The 20570-nt window shown below is 37.8% G+C and overlaps 1 protein-coding gene across 1 annotated transcript; it reads right to left on the bottom strand.

Annotated features, from left to right (window-relative positions):
* Nucleotides 1-781: 781 nt before the first annotated feature.
* LOC106172734 (allatostatin-A receptor) lies at nucleotides 782-20134 on the bottom strand. Its single transcript, XM_013553571.2, has 2 exons — nucleotides 19892-20134; nucleotides 782-4165 (listed from the first exon to the last, which is right to left on the bottom strand). The coding sequence occupies exon 2, from the start codon at nucleotides 3666-3668 to the stop codon at nucleotides 2481-2483; it is 1188 nt and encodes a 395-aa protein (XP_013409025.2). The 5' UTR covers nucleotides 3669-4165; nucleotides 19892-20134; the 3' UTR covers nucleotides 782-2480.
* Between the last annotated feature and the right edge of the window lie 436 nt (nucleotides 20135-20570).

Here is a 20570-nt window from a genome sequence, read left to right as displayed (position 1 = left end):
CAAAAAGCAAAATTGCAAAATACATAGAAAATCATTGAAAGACCAATTGCATGTGATTGATCCACATTTTAAATGGCACTTTTCCTTCGAGGCTACTTGTCTACCAAACATTTTTTTGAAGCATCTGCAGTGAACGTTCCTGCCACTTTCAACATACTGTGTGTTGCAAGATCTGATCGGTGTACATGGATTTCATTTTTCTGAGGCCGGAGGAGGAGGGGGGAATCTCTTGGGCCAACGACCGCGCAGTCTAATTTTATAAACTAATACATATGATATATAATAATGGGAATCCCCTTCAAAATAGATAAAATGAGAGATATTTTAGCAGAGTCCGAGGTAATTACTTTCATACACATGCACTATATGTATGACTTTTCATATTTACACCTAAAAACAAATCAAACATAACAACCAGTCTGTCAACACTGGCAGGCTTCGTCAATATTAAAAAACGCATTCACCGCACTAGTGCTAACATTTGATTTCTGCGCTTACTGTACAGTCAATTAGACTATAAAGTGACGCATTGGCGTTTTAGTTTTATTGCAGCCTCTTTTTGTGAGAAATTCCGCAAATAATGGGAACTGAGGAATGCGTTATGTTCTATACGATAGCAGGGCCGTAGCCTCCGGGGGGCAGGGGGGGCAGCTGCCCCCCCTGGAATTTGGAATTTTACACACCACACCCTCCCCCCTCGGTAGCTTCGCCCCCTCGTGTCCCACACTCGATCTTCAGGGATTCTGCCTTTAACAGCACATATGGAAACAAACAAGGAAGTGTAGGTTCTGTCTTTATTAGGAACTGTAAAACGTCAACACCATAACAAAAAAAAAGTGTTTGATAGAAAAAAAAAGAATAAAACATGTGGAACAGACAAATAATTGTCAGGTCATCAATCATGGGAATGTCATAACATGATGGCTTGTTAATGCAATATTAATGTAGTTGGCTCCTGTGGGCCAATATTGATCATGCATGCAATGTATGAAAGATACCTTGTATGGGGTAGATTCCCGATACAGACTTTTCCATCATTTTGTCTCTAAAACTACTTTCCGATTTTACCCACAAAGGTCCGTTATACTTTACTCCACCTTCAGTTGTGAATGTTGCAGAAAAGAGTAATTAATTATGTCACAGGTGACTTATAAATTAGTGAAATGTTACCTTTTTTTTCTCAACACCATTAACAAGCATGTATATGTCGGATTGCCTCGTTAATCATATATCTGTATATAAACATAATAATGCTAACAACAATAATTTGTTCATTAAAAAAGACCACAACATGATAGTCGTCATAGCACACAGTTTGTGACATGGTGGCTTTTTAAATAACCATGCAGCGATCACAACAAAAAGATATTAATACATTTTACCTTCAGTATATTAATATATTTTACCTTCAGTTGTGAATGTTGCAGAAAGGAGTAATTTATTAGGTCACAGGTGACTTATAAATTAGTGAAATGTTACCCTTTTTTTCTCAACACCATTAACAAGCATGTATATGTCGGATTGCCTCGTTAATCATATATCTGTATATAAACATAATAATGCTAACAACAATAATTTGTTCATTAAAAAAGACCACAACATGATAGTCGTCATAGCACACAGTTTGTGACATGGTGGCTTTTTAAATAACCATGCAGCGATCACAACAAAAAGATATTAATACATTTTACCTTCAGTATATTAATATATTTTACCTTCAGTTGTGAATGTTGCAGAAAGGAGTAATTTATTAGGTCACAGGTGACTTATAAATTAGTGAAATGTTACCCTTTTTTTCTCAACACCATTAACAAGCATGTATATGTCGGATTGCCTCGTTAATCATATATCTGTATATAAACATAATAATGCTAACAACAATAATTTGTTCATTAAAAAAGACCACAACATGATAGTCGTCATAGCACACAGTTTGAGACATGGTGGCTTTTTAAATAACCATGCAGCGATCACAACAAGAAGATATTAATACATTTTTGACCTTTATTTTAATCTTTAAACATGATGCAAGAAAAAAAGAAAAAAAAACCCCGACCACATCCCTAAATGTATTGTATCCTGTTTTTTGGCCATCTGCCTAGCAAAGCTGACAACATCGGGTTATTCATGTATGTATATATAATAGACTCCAATACTGAATATGGTTGACAATCTTCATAGTAAAACAAAATTAAAAAAAAAGCAGCACACAGAAAATACTTCTTGTATCCATCCGCAAGGTTCGATCTTCAGGCATTAAGAGAGGCAAACTTTTCAAAAGTATGTGTTAAGAGGTTTATACCTTTCTACACATCATCAAAATGTCAAAACTACGAAGCCCACCTGGCCTCCCCAAGTGCAAACTTGCTGCTTCAGAATACCCGGTTGGATACTCGCTGAATACCGAGGAACGTTTTAATGTCAGTCCGCGTCACAAGTGAAATACCGAGGACTGTTCATTGACCACCATTGATAACATTTTACTCCGAAGTTGTTTGCCTTCGTAAGTGTACGTCATTTAATGGAATGTCCGCTTGCGTGTTCCTTGTCTCTGTCGTTAACGAACGCTGCAATCGAAAGACTGGGCAACATTGCAAGGCATTGATGAATGCTCTTCTGAAGCCCGCAGAGGCAAAATTGTAGATGATGGGATTGAAGCAAGAGTTGGCAAAAGCAAGGAGTTGAGCAACAGTAGAAAAAACGTAGGGTGTAGTCTTAACGATGTTTATAAGGGCAATAACGTGGAATGGCAGCCATGAGAGAAAGAAGACCACGGCGACGGTTATCACCAATACCACCAGCTTCCTGGTGTTGCGGCGTGACTGCTCGTCTTCAATTGAGCCCCGGTGCAACGCATTCATTTTGTACATTGTTTGGTTCCGTTTCCGTAGCGCATGTATAATAAACATAGTTCCTACACAAAACACTGCCATGGGCAGTAGAAAATCAATCCCAATGGTGATAGTGTTGAAAATGTACATTTGGATTTTAAGGTAATACACAAACTGGCAATGATTGTCCCTTTCTTCTGTGTAGAAAATCGCGACAGGAGTGTTTACTGCAATCATAACTATCCAAGTTAAAAGACTCGCAAGGCCCGAATGGCGTTTTGTTAATGTGATGGATGACTGCAAAGGCGAAGCAATGGCAATGCAGCGGAAAATACAAATGGCCACCAACGTATAGGCACTCACTGACATGGTGACAAACACCGTGTACTTGAAAAGTTTACAAACATACTCGCCCAACACCAAAGAGTAGTCAATGTAAAATGCCCCTTGTAACGGTACACAGAACAAGAGGAACAACAGATCTGCCACTGCCAGATTGAGGAATAACATATTTGGACAGGTACGGAGGCAGTTGTTCGAGGTAATGACATATATCACAAGGCCATTTCCACACACACCGATTAAAAACACTACACCGAAGAATATTGGGCACAAAAGAGAGAACAACTCGAGGAGCTGCAAGAAACGTAACAGTTCGCTGTTATCGAAGCTGGAGCTGTTGGAGCTGCCATTCGTCATGTGGGCGGTCAGGCCATATACGTCTTGCAACGGAAATGAGCCATTTGCAGTATCATATGTCCCACTGGTCGTTCCATTTTCTAGCAACGCGTCAGCTTGTCTTGAGATTTGTCTCTGATAATTACCTATCAATGCCATTTCAGTTTTAATATTTCAAGTTTCCAAATGTCATTTATTTCAGCAGAAATATATGTTATGAACTCCCAGTGTCGTGAGAACAGAAAGCTGAACACAATCTGCCTTAGGTGGCACCCCCAGAGAACCGCATTTCAACCATGCTGAAGAACATTCCAGATAGTTGAATTCTTCATTGTCAAATAGTTCCACTGTTTCTCACGGAATGGGAAATAGTTCATTGTTTTGTCCCTTTTTAAATGAAATCACGCCGTGTCCCATATGTGCGGATTAATTGCCGTTCGCATGCTCGTGACTGCTGTATACGATCTCCTTGCCGAGGCGCAAAACACGATCCAAAGCTCTGTGTACTTTACTCTGTAGAATTATGCCTCTAATAAACTGTCATCTCAGAGTCCATTATCTTAATCGTCAGTTGTTGGAAAAATTGAGATCGTACAATTCGATAAAACTTTAGATGTTTAATCCACTTTTGATCCAGTCATTTGACCATACATTACCTGAAAAGTAAGCAAACCAATAATATCACAAAATTGTTTAGTATCAGAACTTTCAAGGACAATAAGTTCAATAACATTTAACACTTACTCACTGGGCTCTCTTTTTCCCGTGTTTCATCCTCGCCAACTTCTGGCAAAGTAAACCACTACTGAGAAAAGCTACCTCCAACAAGAACAAAGATGAACAACAGTCACGCTATGCCATAAATCAGTGAGAAAATATGTCCCAGTACGTCATCCCAGTTTTCAATCATCGGGCAAAAGCGTTAACGTAAATGATCGACTCTCTCACTCCAGTGAGCTCTGCTGCCACAGTAATGGTAGAGCTGTACATTAAGACAGACGTTCCGCTAATAATCATGAAAAGACCGAGTCCTTCTCCATTATACACGTTATCATTTAGACGTGCTTCTATGTAGTAGGTCGAAGCTTAAGCAATCCATCATATACTGTCCGCCCTTGAACCTGCCCTAAAGTCACATTTTCCGTGTCAACATACTGTGCAAAGATACTGTTTCTTTATTTATAATTAGATAAAAACGATAAAAATCCCTCACAGTAAAGAACCTAATATAGATATAACCACCCGAAATGTGCCAGGAGACACATGTTTAGCAGTCCAAAAGTTACTTGGAATTTTCAAAACTACTGGTAATTTTTTAAGAATTTATATAAAACGTCGAATCATGGTGCACGGTCAGATCCAGTAATGACTCGTGAATAGGGGCATTTTAGGGAAACTTCGATTTGGAGAGATTATCCCGGACACGGTACCTATGTAAATTATTTTAGTATTAAACTGTGTAAATATTTCAGTGGTATAACTTTTCAGTAACTTGGCAGAAAGATTTTGAGAAAAAATAATCCGATGAAATGTAGATTATATGGACATATAAAATCGACTATTAATACAACCAACATGTTTCTGCTGTCAAAAGATATTATTCACAATGGGACTTTTACTAACTACATCTTCCAGCCGGTATAAAAGGGATGTTCATCAGCTTTACTCTAGACAGAGAATGCCATGATAAAACAACCCAGTTCCCATTCAAATCTCTTATACTGCTTACATCAATCTAAAATCCCATAGAGCCTGATCATAACGGGACTGTCGAGCAGCATTAAATGTCCCTCCATCTCTTACGCCAGAAGTTAGTAATACCCATAACAATCTGGGGAAAAAAACGTGTTGAGTACAGGGTTCCAAAGCAGATGGAAATCTCATTTTAATTAGAAATGTAAATTTAATTATTTAAAAATATCGGCTGGTATATGAATTTAGCTCAAATAAGGTCATATCACGCACTGGACATTTCCATCCATTTTTCGAAACCCCAGTACATCAATGTTGGCTTTGATAGGGATATTTTCATTGTAAATTGGATGATATGAATATTATGATGTATTGTGAAGGACAGTATTGTGTCACGGGCTTCATTTTATCTAAAAACGCAGTAGATGACTTCTCTATTCACGGTAAAGCCAGGCATTATGGGTGTTTTAAACTCCAATTCTCAACGGATTTTAAATCGGGTCGATTGCCCATTGCGTAAATTAATGATGTTTTGTGGAAAAGTGGATGGTATTTGAAGGTACCTTATGGCGTTTTCAGCATTACACTTAATGCACGAGGGTCAATTAATTTCATTTATTTCCTCTATAGGGATCTATCCTTGAGGCCGTTGTTAGTTCGTCGAATACTTGAACGCACGCGTTTCTTTAGCTACCAAAAAGGTTGCAAAACTTAAGGCCTACCCGCCCTCATATCGTGCCTCACGCTAATTGATGAAGAATACGTGATTTAGCCAGTTTCATGTTCATGATAAAACTTTAAATGTGAAAATCAGTTTTAATAACGTTGCAGAAGCAGTTCACAAACCTTACAGTTTCTAGAAAAAAGCGTAGGGCACAATTTCATGTGCGATTTGAATTTTGTCACTTTACACTTGCCACAGGTAGAACGCATAAAAGCAAGGGTATTTATAGCCTTTTTTCTGAAGAGTAACAATATCTTCAACCGTTCTGTGCCTTGTAATTTACACATATAATGCCATGTGTTAGGTCCCAGAAGTCTAAAATTACTGCTTTATGAACCAGTCCTAAATCGAAAACCTTTGCCTGGGCCTATTTTGATAGGCTTCGGCAGAAATCTTTTTAAAAATCGGTAAACATTTTCCTTTCACGTCAGATTGTTCATCAAACGGCAAAACTACAAAGGTAGCGAAACACAAGTGAAAAAAAAAAAAGCAAAATTATGATAATGAACATTGACAAACCCTTGGAAAATCAAATACAGTTATAGTGGGTGATGACATTTAAAGATACATACAAAGTCAATTTTTTGTCACAAAAACCAATCAAATGCCAGCATATAGTTTCAAGTAGTATAACTAAGAGAATTACCAAAAGGCATTGTTTAATTTTACCCGAAAATGATGTTTGAACAGATTTTTCTGCTAGCATTCTAAGCTGTATGTCAATGGGGCAGGAAAGTAGGTCACGGAAGTAGGTTAAATTTACAACCATAAATTTAAAGAAAGGAGCAGTCTAAAGGTCTTTTATGGCTGATCGAGTGATCTATTCAGTTTATCCCTTGGCATGTCAAATTTATTTGAGTCATATAAGAATCTAGTAGAAGTGGTTTACATGTGTTACTGGGAATCCACGCTCCACCGATGCTCGGTTCGCATGTACCTTTAATCTTATCGGGGAATTTAAATACACCAAAGATCTGTGGCAGGGATAGGTCTTCACGGTGTTCACCTTGAAGACGCTATTGTTCGGACTAACGTAACAGGTACAGAAGGCGAAACACTGGCACTTAATACTCCAAAAACAACTGGTTGTGATATTTATACTTCACCTGGACGCCATTTAGAAAGCGCCCCTTTCTTTCCTTCCTTGCTACAACCTTTCTCCGTGCAGTCTCTCGCTTGTGAGGTTTCACTGGTCCTGAATTAATGACTGAAGACGATGAACAAATAAATGAAACTCTGAAATTGCATAAGCACGAAAAAGTTGTTTAACGGTCTTCAGCAGTAGATGCTAAATCCAAATAACACAATAAACGTACCCCACAAACTAGCCCTTCGCTCAAATTTTGTCAAATGCCATTTACTTCTCCAGGACTTATAGTCCGGCTATCTGCACAACTAAACGCTTGGTCTTTCCATAATGGTACTGGTAAGTTCTTTTGTCCTTATCAACATTTTTACACAGACACGTTTCCTCCAGCTGGGACCAACGAGGGCTGAATACATCTTACTTATCAGGTCCCAATGCGGTTTATAACTATTAGCCTTCGATGATCACTGCTTATCTCTTATGCAAATGTCATATCTGACGGATATTCGTCTTATCTGTTTATTCATTAATTTCACGCAATTTTTCGGAAATAGCATTATTGACGTGTCATAGGTATCTTGTAAATGGCAAGCTTCAGAGTTCACGTTAAGCTGACCACCAATGGTAGGTCGTATGGATATTTTCCCACCTTTTCAAAATTTCGATTCCACGAATAAAGTGGCTTCCGTTACGTAATTCCTTAATCAACAAAAATAAAACGTTACGTCTCCCACAAATGTAGACTTTGATAAAGCGTTCAACAATGTCGATCAAGGCTTGTAGTTTTATAAATTGCTCAAAAAGTAATATATAGGCAAACTGCTCACGAAAATAAACTCAATGGCTTCAAATGTCAGTGTATGCAAATTCTGGGCAATGGCAAAATCCATCCCTGTAGGTGGCGTAGGGCAAGGCGATAAGCTTTTCCGAAATTCCAAAACGATTTGACTGTAATTCAGTTCTGGAGTGCCTATAGGCTGTTCTAAGCAATTCACTGATGTTATTTTCAAGCGCCATATTGCCATGGCCGAACAGCAAACCGCCACGGCTTTGCAGATTAGGCCAATTTTGAATCTGATTGTTGTTGAAGTACCAAAGTCCAATACTCCCTGTCTCAGGTCATATCTGAGAACCTAATTCCTCCAGACGCTGACGCCGGCTTTGATTAAAGATAACAAGACGAAGATACAACAACATACAAAGTATGTTATATGAAACTGCAAATAATGAATACCATTTCCAATTTCAACTTTGAAACCTATGTAATGTAATCCGAAGGGTACTTACGTTAACTGACTTCATTGTAGGAACTTTGATCTCACTTCTAGCTTTCTCTTTGATCCTGGTTACCATGTTTCAATATTTAAACCGAACATGAACTATTTTGATCATGCCACGACTACTCAAATAAAACAAAGCATCTGTTAAGCTATGGCCTTTAGCAAGATAGCCTGCAGACTGCCGGGTGGTCACTATTTTGTTGAAATAAAGAGACGAAAGCTAAATATTAGGATAGATTTATTAAAATTGACGTGAAAATCCACTAGGCACGCTTCTTTCATCTGATATGTCTGTCAGAAAGGGCAGAAAACGCCCCCAGAACTTAACTTTGCAGTGCACTGTATAGAGAATATGGACGGAAGAGGCTTGGAGGGTATCCTCATAGTAATAATCGAGTATTTGTAAGCTAGTGCAATCAGCAAACACCCGTTGCCATGCTTTATTTAGAACATTAATGTTAAAAATGGTAAAAACAAAGAATGAAATGCTAGTCTCCCCACGTCTTTTGTGGAATGTTTATCTTAAAGTGGCCAAAACTTAAGATAAGTTTACATGTAGATAGCAAGAAATATGTGCTTTATTTTAATGAGTGCCCTCTTTTTGAAAAGGTTGACCCCATAGAAATAGTACTACTTGTTTACCCCTAATGAAAACGGGAAGAAGTTGGAATATACAAATACCCTGTTTGATTTTAAATATTTGCCTGACGTGTACATGTAACATGGTTATAAGCCTTTTTGGAGATACCTTCAAGGTGCATACTCTACAAGTTATCAAAAAAAGGTCATATCTTTGAAACAGACTCCCATGTTATCAGTTTTGGTTCGATCTTATGATAGTTCAAACAACATTTCCTTTTTTTACGTCGTGGGAACTGCTTTATTTAACATCCGTAATGGCGCAATCAGAAGAACCTACACTTTTTTTTCAATTTTCCAGTAAGGCTTTTATCTTCTACGCCATGAGACGGGGAGAAATATCGATAATCTGCAGGATGACATACAAGCACAGTCAAAACATGAATGGCTGAGTTGAAAACAAAACTTGTGACATGGGGATATGGCTCGTTATAGGACCCATGTAACTGCACCAAAGGGTTTCCACTTAGTTATATACATTGTATAGGGGGTAATTTGTTAAGAAATTCACTGCAACTGCATGGAGAAAGCACAAGTGCAAAGAGTACACTTTTATTACATTAATGACTGATAAAAACTGAACTATGAACTATCATCAGTGACCAACAGCGGAATTTAAAGTTGCCTCGCAAGAAAATGGAGTAGGGGGACAGCGCGCTGTGCCGAAGGTTCGCTGTGCCGAGGGTTCGCTGTGCCGACAAAACCGGAAAATTGGTCTAAAATCGGCTAAGTTTTTCCGGAGCCCCAAAATCAAAGGTTCGCTATGCCGAGGGTTCGCTGTGCCGAAAGGATCTGGTTCGCTGTGCCGAAAGGGTCGCTGCACCGAGGGTTCGCTGCGCCGAAAAAGTCGGCTACCCATCACCCATTGTGCTTGTTATGTAACGTGACGAGCAGTGGCCTTTTTTTTAAATAAACGAGTTTTAAAAGTTCTCTTCTTCCATCCGTACTATTTGAATTTGTTAAAACTGCGAATTGAAGGTTTATCCTTATGGACATAGACATCTTAAATCGCTTTAAATAATCAGTTTTGTAAGTTAATTTATTAATTATTTTTGACACTATGGGCGTCACCCACATTTAGGAAATTACTGAAAAGTAAACTTTCTCTAATTATTTTTGGCGAACTTGTTGTAGTTATTGGGTGTGTGTAAAATTAACATCTTTTTATTTATTATCATTTATACTTTTAGTAGTCGTAATTGTCACCTACAGTTATTTTAGCTTCGTATTTTTGTAATTATCTATTTCATTACTATTTATTATTTATTTAATTACATATAGTTTTATATTTGTGTGCTGTGTTACTTTTGATAATTAATTGCGTTAATTCAACTAGGCAACAAATAAAAACAATCGGCATAGCGAACCCTCGGCATAGCGAACCTTCGGCTCAGCGAACCCTCAGCATTACGAACCTTCGGCATAGCGAACCTTCGGCATAGCGAACCCTCGGCATTACGAACCTTCGGCATAGCGAACCCTCGGCATAGCGAAGCGCACTGTGCAGTAGTATCGAAGTAGCAAAGAAGCATTAACGCAGTAGTGGCGTGGAGCATATTTGCAGTAGAAATGCAGTATAGCCTACTGCAATTCTACTTCAAAAATTACATAGGGTTGTACAGAGGAGGAGCATTAATGCAGTAGATTAGCAGCATGATAGAAGCATGTTTCAAATATGCTAATTAGCTCCCACATCGAAGCAGATTTGAAGCATGTTTGCAGTATGATTACAGTAGTCTACTGCGCTGGAGTATCTACTTCGTTTTCGTGCGCATGTTGTCTTTGTCTTTTGTTATTACGCAAGGTAGTAAAATACAACTCTGTTATAATCTTTAATATTATGTTCCAAACTACTTTCCCGTTGGTTTCAACGCCGCTTTCTTCCATTTCTATCTCTACCTCATGCTTTCTCTAGCGGCTTTCTCTCGTTTACATTATACACGCAGTTGTATAAATATCATAAGACCATGTCAGTCAACTCAGTGACTCTACAAAACACTCCCCACTCCTTATGGATTTCAATTACTAACATGGCTTTTATTAGGTTTAACATTGAAACAAAGCCCAATTCCACTGACAGTAGTGGGTACTGAGATGTACGTGGTAATAATTCTTTCTTGTCGTATCTAGATTCTGTGTGGGGAATTTGGTTGAATGTACATTATCAAAACATCAAATGCGTTTATGACATTGAGGAAATTAACTGACGCTGCAACCTGAAAAGAATCCGCTGGTAGAACATTTGATTTAAAGGATAGTCTTAATAAATATAATATTAATAGATATTACTCTGATAATATCACTTTGACAATCAGAAACACGCATAGACACACAGAGAAATAAATAAAATAAAAACAAAAAACAAAAGAAAAAAACAATGAAAATTGAATAATAGACAAGCAAAACACACTAATGATTAATTGAAGGATTATTTTAAAAGCATGGCAACTTCCAGTATCGATGACTCACAGCTGGGCCCTGCAGATTGTGAAGCCGCGTGTGTGGAAAATTTAATACGCGTTTGGAAGGATTATTTAATTGACAATACAGGCGAATTGTGACCAAGATAATGGATATATTGCATGTCATTTCAATGATTTATGTTTTACCATCCTGTACAATCCGAATGCAGGTTATTCAGACATAAAAACTGTTTATATCATGTGTACACGAACCATTCCGTCCATAATCACAATTGTTCATTTTGGTTAAAAACACATGAAACTAGGTCAAATGGATTAATACAGTAGCACTGATGTAGTAACATTTCTGGAAATAGAACCTGGGCTTAGTGACACTAAGCGGCCCTGCCAGAAGCATATCTGGCCACGTTCAATTGCATAACATGATTTCAGAATGAGAACTGTGTCTAACTCCGATAATGGGACTTACATTAGCAAATGACCGACGAGGCGGTCGCAGGCTGAAACATTTCACTAGTAAATGGCGTGGATGGACTGGTCATCTCAATGACTGACACAACTGACTAGGAATAGTCTTCAGCGCCCTGTCCCGTCTGTGCGACGGGCCTCATTTTTGTTAAGCATCGAGCTGAAATTTTGGGTCAACCTAAGGGGGTACAACGTTTCACATTTTCAATAAATGAACTCTCTCTTATCATGCGACTAACGATCTGCAAACCTGTTGATTGTATTACCATCGGCAGGGGGTCTAAAACACTTAAACGCTAATGTTAGTCATCATACAAATTGTATCTCGTTAATCAGAATATGAGATATTTATCTTTACACGCGTACTAAAAGCGATTGTTTTTTATTTGCAATTTTTAAAGTTTAAAATAGATGTTAATAAGTATTTTAACTAGAAAGTGTCTTTAAACTTTCTTGTTGTTTAACTATTAGAATAAAAACTTTTTCTGGACTACATAATGACACCCTTGGGAGTGGATTAAGAAAACCGTATACAACGGGGTCAGCTTTATTGTGTTTCCATACACTGCGTTATTACTAATCAATCTTCATATTCACTTTGATAAGTACAGAGTATGTCACATTCACTACCAGTAAAATTACCGGGTTATCTGAATTTCCAGTAAAAGCTAACACTCTGGTTAACATCTCTGTATATCTAGGAAGCTATTTCGAAGCCTAATGATTACGAATGAAGGTTAGACGTGAAGGACTGAGCTTTCCGTAGCAGGATGCATGTATTATTTTATCAGTCGGTGTCCCTTACTTACTGAACCTACTCTAACATATTGCAAATCTAAGTTAAGGTTGCTTGATAAAGAAAAGCTAGATCAAAGGCCCACTGTGGCTTAACTCTCCAAGTTTATGGAAGCAATTCTTAAGTGAATGCATTTGACAATCATAAAGACTCGTGACAATTTTAAATGAAAAAAGAGCACCAAACGTATGTATTTCTTAAAAGTTTATAGCTGAATAGACTGGGTGCTAATTGACCGATTAACTTTGTACTAAATATTTACTATTTTAATATCTAACTCTTTATATAACACTTGATATTGTGTGTACCTTTCTTCGATCACTATTTTGTAAAACCTACTAAACACTTCAAATGGATGTTATGCTTTAAGTGAACATTATTACCATTTTCATCATTATAACTATAATTACTGCAATATCGATGACTAGGTCAGTGTATTTTTTAATGGTTAAATATAGCGATGAAGCAGACATCTCTTGCTATGGAATCTGTAGAAAGAAATGTGTGGACCAGCAAAAAGCTTTGCAGATATCTAAATAAGTTTCCAACGCACAACTACTTTGAGACTAAATGCGACATCCTTGAAAATAAATAACCCTCCGAGTTTAAGAAATATTAACGAGAATGGTGGCTCTGTCCAGGTCAAAACGCCATTCTCCGGTTATGTTGCCGTTTCTTTAAAGAAATTATGCCAATGGCACACGCAGAAAATGCAGGCAAGTCTATAGCAATCACTCAATACACCATGCGATCTTAACCGCTTATCTGAAAGAAACACGTGTTTACCTTAACTTGCTTCTGCTCGATCAACGTTTGAAACCCCTTGTTGAAAGGAAGCAAACCCCAATGCGCGTTTCTTTAATGTTGCAGCGACAAGTACGTCATCTGTCTTATCTCCTTAACATATGAAAAAGCAAACGTTACTTTATGAATAAAAAACGATTTCCTAGAAATTGATTTTATGATAAAAACATTTACGTCCTGACGGAAGCATGCATATGGCGTGAGTGTTATGCAGCTAGATGGCGAGTTTGAAAAGCAATGTTTTATTAACGTAAGTAATGGGCATTATCCAAAATAGAACGACGTCTCGCGTCTTAGCGTAGAATCTATCGGGTTTTAGAGGAATGTAAGGTTAGAACCATTGGCGGATTAGGGATTGAGATGGCACAACAATTAAAGGCTGTCAAATCTATACACGAATGTTTCTCTGATCGCCTTATCTTTAAAAGTTTTGTCGAATTACAGACTATTCCACAACATTACGAATTCATGTTTTTTTCTCATTTTACGCTTTTGCTTAGCTCTCTTCCGGAGCTAACTGACGAATTCGTACTTATCGCTTAAAAGATCTCGCACTTTTTTACCAGTTGTCTCGTATAAAGTCTCACACTGCCGTCAGCCTCGTTATGGTTCACTTGGGTAATATCCGTAATGTGTGTAACGTTCACTAGAATAAACGAACATGCAGTTTTACATTTACGTTATGACACTGAGAGAGTTTTTTTTTTACAAATATTCGCAAATATCTCTTGCCTATTTCTTTTCCCTCAATCACCCAGATTCCCACCGCCCAACCTGTAGATAGTACGTAATGACATGTTTTGCTTTAGTTTTAAATTCTGGTGATCTCTGTTGAGTTACTGTAGCATTGTAAACGTCATGAGATTTCGCAAAATTTCAGGAATTATGAACACCAAATAAGTTACCTCAGTTGAATGCATGTACTGTAAGATATCTATGTATCGTGTTTACTTCACAGGACACAAATTAAAGAAGATGGGAGTGTATCGGTGCATCAAGGTTCGCTTTTGCGGTTTGCCGCACAGATCTCAGAAACCCTAATATGTCCAACCGCAAACCGTAACGAGCTTAAATAAGTCACACTGATGGCTCATTATTTGCTATTATATATTCCTCTTTATTCTAAATGAGGCACTTTAAATGAGCCATTAGAATGACTTTTCTTAGAATTCGTCTATTAACTGGAGACGCAGTCTCTCTTTCAATTAGGTTTTGTCCAAATGCTCGATGCAATAATACGTAATCTCTGTATTTCCATTTCACTTGCCATGTCCATTTGTCAGTGTGGGCTCTTATGGTGGGATTAGTTTTGCATTAAATAATCTATTTTTCATTCTATCAGTCAATTTCAATTAGCCTTGCGTTTGACAAAATGATAGAATCACCCGGGCCAGTAACTTACGTGGTTAGTTTAGGCAGTCTTGACGTAATCCCGGTATTATTATAGCTTATTTCAATGGCATGGACTATAAGATCTCTAATTTGATATAAGCATCAGTTTTCACCACGCAAAACAGAAACTCGTTAATTGCTATTGCGCACTTGTCCTTAATTTTCTCTTAGTTAAGGATCATCAATGCCTGCGAAGCAGATAGAATGTCAGTTAACGCCACTATGCGGGTTGACAAAGTTTTACCTATAAGATAAGATCACATTGGGGATAGAAGTTTTTTTTTTTTTTTTTTTTTTTTTTGAAACAGGCTATAGATACAGTCTTGGGTGTTTTTCATAAGAGCAGACTCCGAATTGGAAGCAATATCTACATTATTGGAATTTTACTAGTCACTTATTCTGATGTGAAAGAAATTCTTTGTTAATTAAACATCTTGTTTAAGCTCCAGCGTATCAGAAAATGCTTTGAACGGATCTACCTAAAACAGAGGGCATAGTTATTGTCTTGTCAACAGAATTAAGAACATGAAACTGTTAACGTGTCTTACTTTGAAATGCTTGTTCAGAAAGTACCTACCAATTCACCTATTTAGTGTACAACCTGATGTTATTATTTTCAAAATCAATCACCCGATATCCATTTCAAATAGCCCATCAGCTACGGTAACTGATCTCCGGTCCGCGACATGGAAGTTAAACCAAGCATAAGCTGCACGTATGTTTTAAGTCATTTGTCTACATTAACTTAACTGCGCTCGCTCAAAAAATTACTGTTTTCGACTAACGTAATGATGGCATGGTTGAACTGAATATTGGCCATTTGAGCCACCAATAATTCCCATTCCCGTTCGCTATACTTTAGGGGATAAGTTCCACTCAGTTGAACACCTGGCGCAGCTTTATGGCTGGGTTTTTGGCCAATCCCCAGTGTTTGCTTAGCGTTCACTATGCTCAGGAGAACAATCTGACCTGCATTTTTAAGTACGTTTACAGAAATTTCAAAACAGGCGTTCCTATAAATTTATGGTTGTATACTATGCACATTACGCTGCAAAGCTACTGCGAATATTTTACCAGAGTACGATTCGCCAATGTTTCTACTATTCCTTGATTATGTTCTTGTTTGTGCCGACCAGTTCCAAACATAGTTACAGTATGGCGGCATTCAAACAGTGGAGTAAATAGTCCGAGGATCAAATATGGCGACCTACTAAAAAGCTTACCGTCTAATCCGCCAATAGATACATACTGAATAGATATCCCATGGGGAAGTATTCAAGTGGGTCGGCCATATTTGATCATCGGACTAGTTAGTCCACTGTTCTGAATGCTGCCTATGAATGCTCGGTTAAAGGACCACTTTCTTCTAACATAAGGGGAGTAAAGTGTTATTGCATTTTCAGTTTTTGTTCATTCAGCATTTTCACTTTTGAACAGAGGTGTCAATTCTATGATGTGATTTGTACAGAAAATGTGAAACCTCAAATATATGTGCCAGTACATATCCAATGAGGCTTAGCGCTTAAGTATTTTATCAATCTCAACACGCTGCCAAATTCCCTTCCAGGCGGATAAAGATTTCATAAAAACATAGTTCTGTAATGAACCGTATTCAGAAAGAGTTTTTTATTTGATTAATAGCAGTAATTTCATCATAGAAAACGCCTACAAATGACAGGAATGCCATCAATTCTGTAAAAGGATGCACGTCAGATAAATGTGCAGGAATCTAGGGTTCTTGAGAAGCGATTTCACTATTCACGAAAAAAGATGTTTTAAGTCCATTTGGGTCCTTTGTGAGCTAGTCTGGTCTGGGCTCTGCCATGTTCAAGAACATATGACCATCAGGAAGGCTGTGCCAGATGATTACACGTTAAAACTTGAATAATTCCTCTCCTGAGCTATTTGTCTTCATTAATTATCTCATTGGTTCATCGATAAGAAAAAAGAAAGAAGGGCTCAAAGAAAGGACACGACCCTTTACAGGGTCCCTTAGTAAGGGTCATTATGCAGGCGCCTTATCAAGCCATTTTAAGTCTAAGCATATTATTGTCAAAAAGTTGTCAAAATGTTTTTTAAAAGAACCGTGTCAGATAAAAGGTGCAAATAATATTAAATATGCGGCCTTGTTAGAAGGTAACATAGCACAATATTAAAAACAAAGGCGTTAAGAAATTCCCCGTGCCATGTTACATAACATGCCCGGTATATGGGTGAAAGACAACACGAAATACACGAGTTTTTAAGTTTTAGTTAGATCCATCGTTGAAGGTTGGTAAGGATTCAACATTAGACAAAATGGCTTCCTCACATGTGTTACTCTTGCTTCACTAAATATGGCGACCTACTAAAAAGCTTGCCGTCTAATCCGCCAATAGATATATACTGAATTGATATCCCTTGGGAAAGTATTCAAGTGGGTCGGCCATATTTGATCATCGGACTAGTTAGTCCACTGTTCTGAATGCTGCCTATGTATGCTCGGTTAAAGGACCACTTTCTTCTAACATAAGGGGAGTAAAGTGTTATTGCATTTTCAGTTTTTGTTCATTCAGCATTTTCACTTTTGAACAGAGGTGTCAATTCTATGATGTGATTTGTACAGAAAATGTGAAACCTCAAATATATGTGCCAGTACATATCCAATGAGGCTTAGCGCTTAAGTATTTTATCAAGCTCAACACGCTGCCAAATTCCCTTCCAGGCGGATAAAGAAAATTCAAGGAAGCCTGTCACCCTTGTGTCTGTCGCCTGTCCGTCTATCTGTCTGTCCGACAGATATCCCCAAATGGTAATTGCAAATGGCTCTTTACGTACTTTTAGCGGAAGGCAAACTGCAGGGTATCATGATCATAAAATTTAGATGAAGAGGAAATTCTATCCTCCTCAACAGAGGAAAAATAAACGAGCCTGAACTGTATGCAACTAGTCTTTAAATCGATAATATGATGACATCCCCGACAGAAAAATAATTTTACACCTTTCTCCATTCCTTGCAATTGACTGTGCTCATACTTACGCTTATATCACCCCAACGGATATAGTCCCTACTTCAGCTCAGTCTTTTTTTTCGGTTTGGGAAGGCCCTGTTCCTTCTGTACCGATATTTCTGACTTTGAGGTCTAGAGACGTACATCAAAATGGCCAAATAGCGCCATCTTTGCTCAGAGTACTCAGATTCCTATACCGACTGTTTTATCAAATGGCCTCGTTCAGCAGGTGGTGCATACAGAGATATCGCCTGCATATATAGATCGTCTGCAAGGTTCGACACAAATGCAGATAAACTTTTTTGGTACAACCCTCCTTACCGTTATACTTGAATAGAACTTGTGAAATGTTTGATGTACAGCAATTTCATCTAGATAAATTCACATTACCTACAGGTACCAGAGCCCCTATAGTTCTTTATGTATTTCCCACGTTATTTGATCTTCTTGATGCGGGTGCGATTTTGCGATATACTGTAAATACATTTAACATAGGCTTGTATCAATATTCAGTTCATATTTTTAACATAGGTCTATTTGATTCCACGGGATCAAGAATTTGTGTTCTCTTTTCAAAGAAGATTATTATCTTACATGGTTTGATACTGTCAGTATATATATATATATATATATATATATATATATATATGCAGAGGCTTATCTTTTTAACGTTTGCAACAGGTAAATCAAATGAAAAATATACCGCTATGAAAATAAATACAGTGGCGTATAACCGTTAATTAGTATAAGGGAAGCTATTTAGTATGACTTACATATATGAGTCTACCTTTGATACATAAGCAATCTTAGCTTATAATGTAAGGTCTAGTATTTTCTATTGGCAAAAAATTCACTGTGAAACATTCAGCACATGAGAGGTTTACCTCTAGGGTATTAGCATACTGTAGGTTTTATCACCATTATTCAATGTGTAAGTTACCAGTTGTTCAGCATATATCGGTGTACATGTGACAGGAATGGTAGTCGGCTAGCGAACCGTAGTCCGTTCCCCATTACTTTGTACAGGAGACATTCGTCCCATATACTAACCCCAATAGTCCGACTAACCCTAACCTGTACTAATCAATGGGAGCCCGGTGTACCACTAAAATGTGACTCCCCAGTCAAATTTTCATAATGAAAATGTGACCCCCCCCCCCAAGTATCCTCCATCATGCATACTACAAGATTAAAAGTTGTATACTCAAATAAAATAAGATTTATAAAGTTTTGTGGGGGAGTAAAAATTTCATGGGGGAAGTCAGATTTTCATTATGAAATTTCGACTGAGGGAGTCAGATTTTCATGTTACACCGGACTTCCATTCCTAGGACTTAAAATCCTGTTACACCGGTATAGTGTAGATTGTGTTGATTAATAAAGGACAATAAGGTATGATAATTCCTTCACTATAGTCCAGTTACAAAATTGTATGAAATAAACCACCATCACAAGCGTTCTACAATTAATGTTAGGCAAGGAAAATCACCAATTATTTAATTTTACAGTAATTGTTTATATATCCTCAATAGTTAGCTACATTTAACTATATAAAGGTATATTTAAGAATCAGATAAAGAGAAAAGAATATTTGTTTCCCTAGTTACAGACACGTCTCCATCTTTAACAAATGTCGCCTCGACTCGACTGAAGAGTTTTGATTCTACTGCCAACGCGATACAAGGCTTTAGTTCTTAATTCTGCTTTTGAAATTAATCGCACCGTTTTACGAGGGTAGTTTATCGATATCATGTTGAGTAACCCTGACGCCTTTCTTTGTTTGATAATGAACCTGTTTACGCAATATTGTTACTGTCAATCTTTATGTGATTGGTTTCTCCGTAGAAACACACACACACACACACACACACACACACACACACACAGAGAGAGAGAGAGAGAGAGAGAGAGAGAGAGAGAGAGAGAGAGCAAGGGTGGGGGAAGAGAGAAATAAGAGAGATAAGATAGGAAAAGAGAGAAGGGGAGAGCGAGAGAGCGACGTGTACTGAATGTGTGTGTGTGTGTGTGTGTGTGTGTGTGTGTGTGTGAGAGAGAGAGAGAGAGTGAGAAAAGTCCTGCCATCTTACCATGCGTTAAACGTGAAATCCTGATTCCTATTGATACCGACCTTGGACGTATATCTTTCGTCGACAGCGTCTTACTTGATTCTGGATAATATGCAGCGCATTATCCATCTCTTGTCTAACATTACGCTACAAGTGCTGCAATGCTTGCGGTTTATAAGGGTTCGGCTGGTAACGCGAACGTGATCGTTCCGTGGTTAAAAGGACCATTCCCACAGACATTTGGATCGATCAATCTCCCTGGGGAGTCTCACTAAATTGCTATCAACTTAACCGGTTTAAATGTCTGTCACGCCTAGTAAAACTGTTAAGGGGTAATTATCTTTACCCCTAGCTGATTCAGTAGGCGTGACAGACATTTAAGCTGGTTCAGTTGAAAGCAATTTAGCGAGAAACCCCGCGGAGATGGACCGATCTTGTAAGGTCGATCTAGGCATGGGAACCCAGTCGAAGCGTTCAGATAAACCCATCCTACATTCTACAGTCATAATCATCAGTCTGTCACGCACTATATCCCAGTGATATCCCAGGGACAACTTACAATATTACTTATCACATGTCTTCAAATAAAAAAAGCGGAGTCACATAGTATTACGCTATGTTTATTTTTTCATTTATTCAATATCATTACCATTATCCTTTATATAATACGTAGTAGATAAAAATCCTTTAAATGTAAAAA

The sequence above is a fragment of the Lingula anatina genome, chromosome 4, assembly GCF_051362555.1.
Source record: "Lingula anatina isolate TDL-2025a chromosome 4, LinAna3.0, whole genome shotgun sequence".
NCBI lineage: Eukaryota > Metazoa > Brachiopoda > Lingulata > Lingulida > Lingulidae > Lingula > Lingula anatina.
The sequence above is the reverse complement of the archived record's forward strand: the minus strand, read 5'-3'. Positions and strand labels throughout refer to the sequence as shown.

Excerpts from the sequence above, each read along its gene's own strand:
- LOC106172734 (XM_013553571.2), bottom strand. The coding sequence starts at position 3,668 with ATGGCATTGATAGGTAATTATCAGAGACAAATCTCAAGACAAGCTGAC.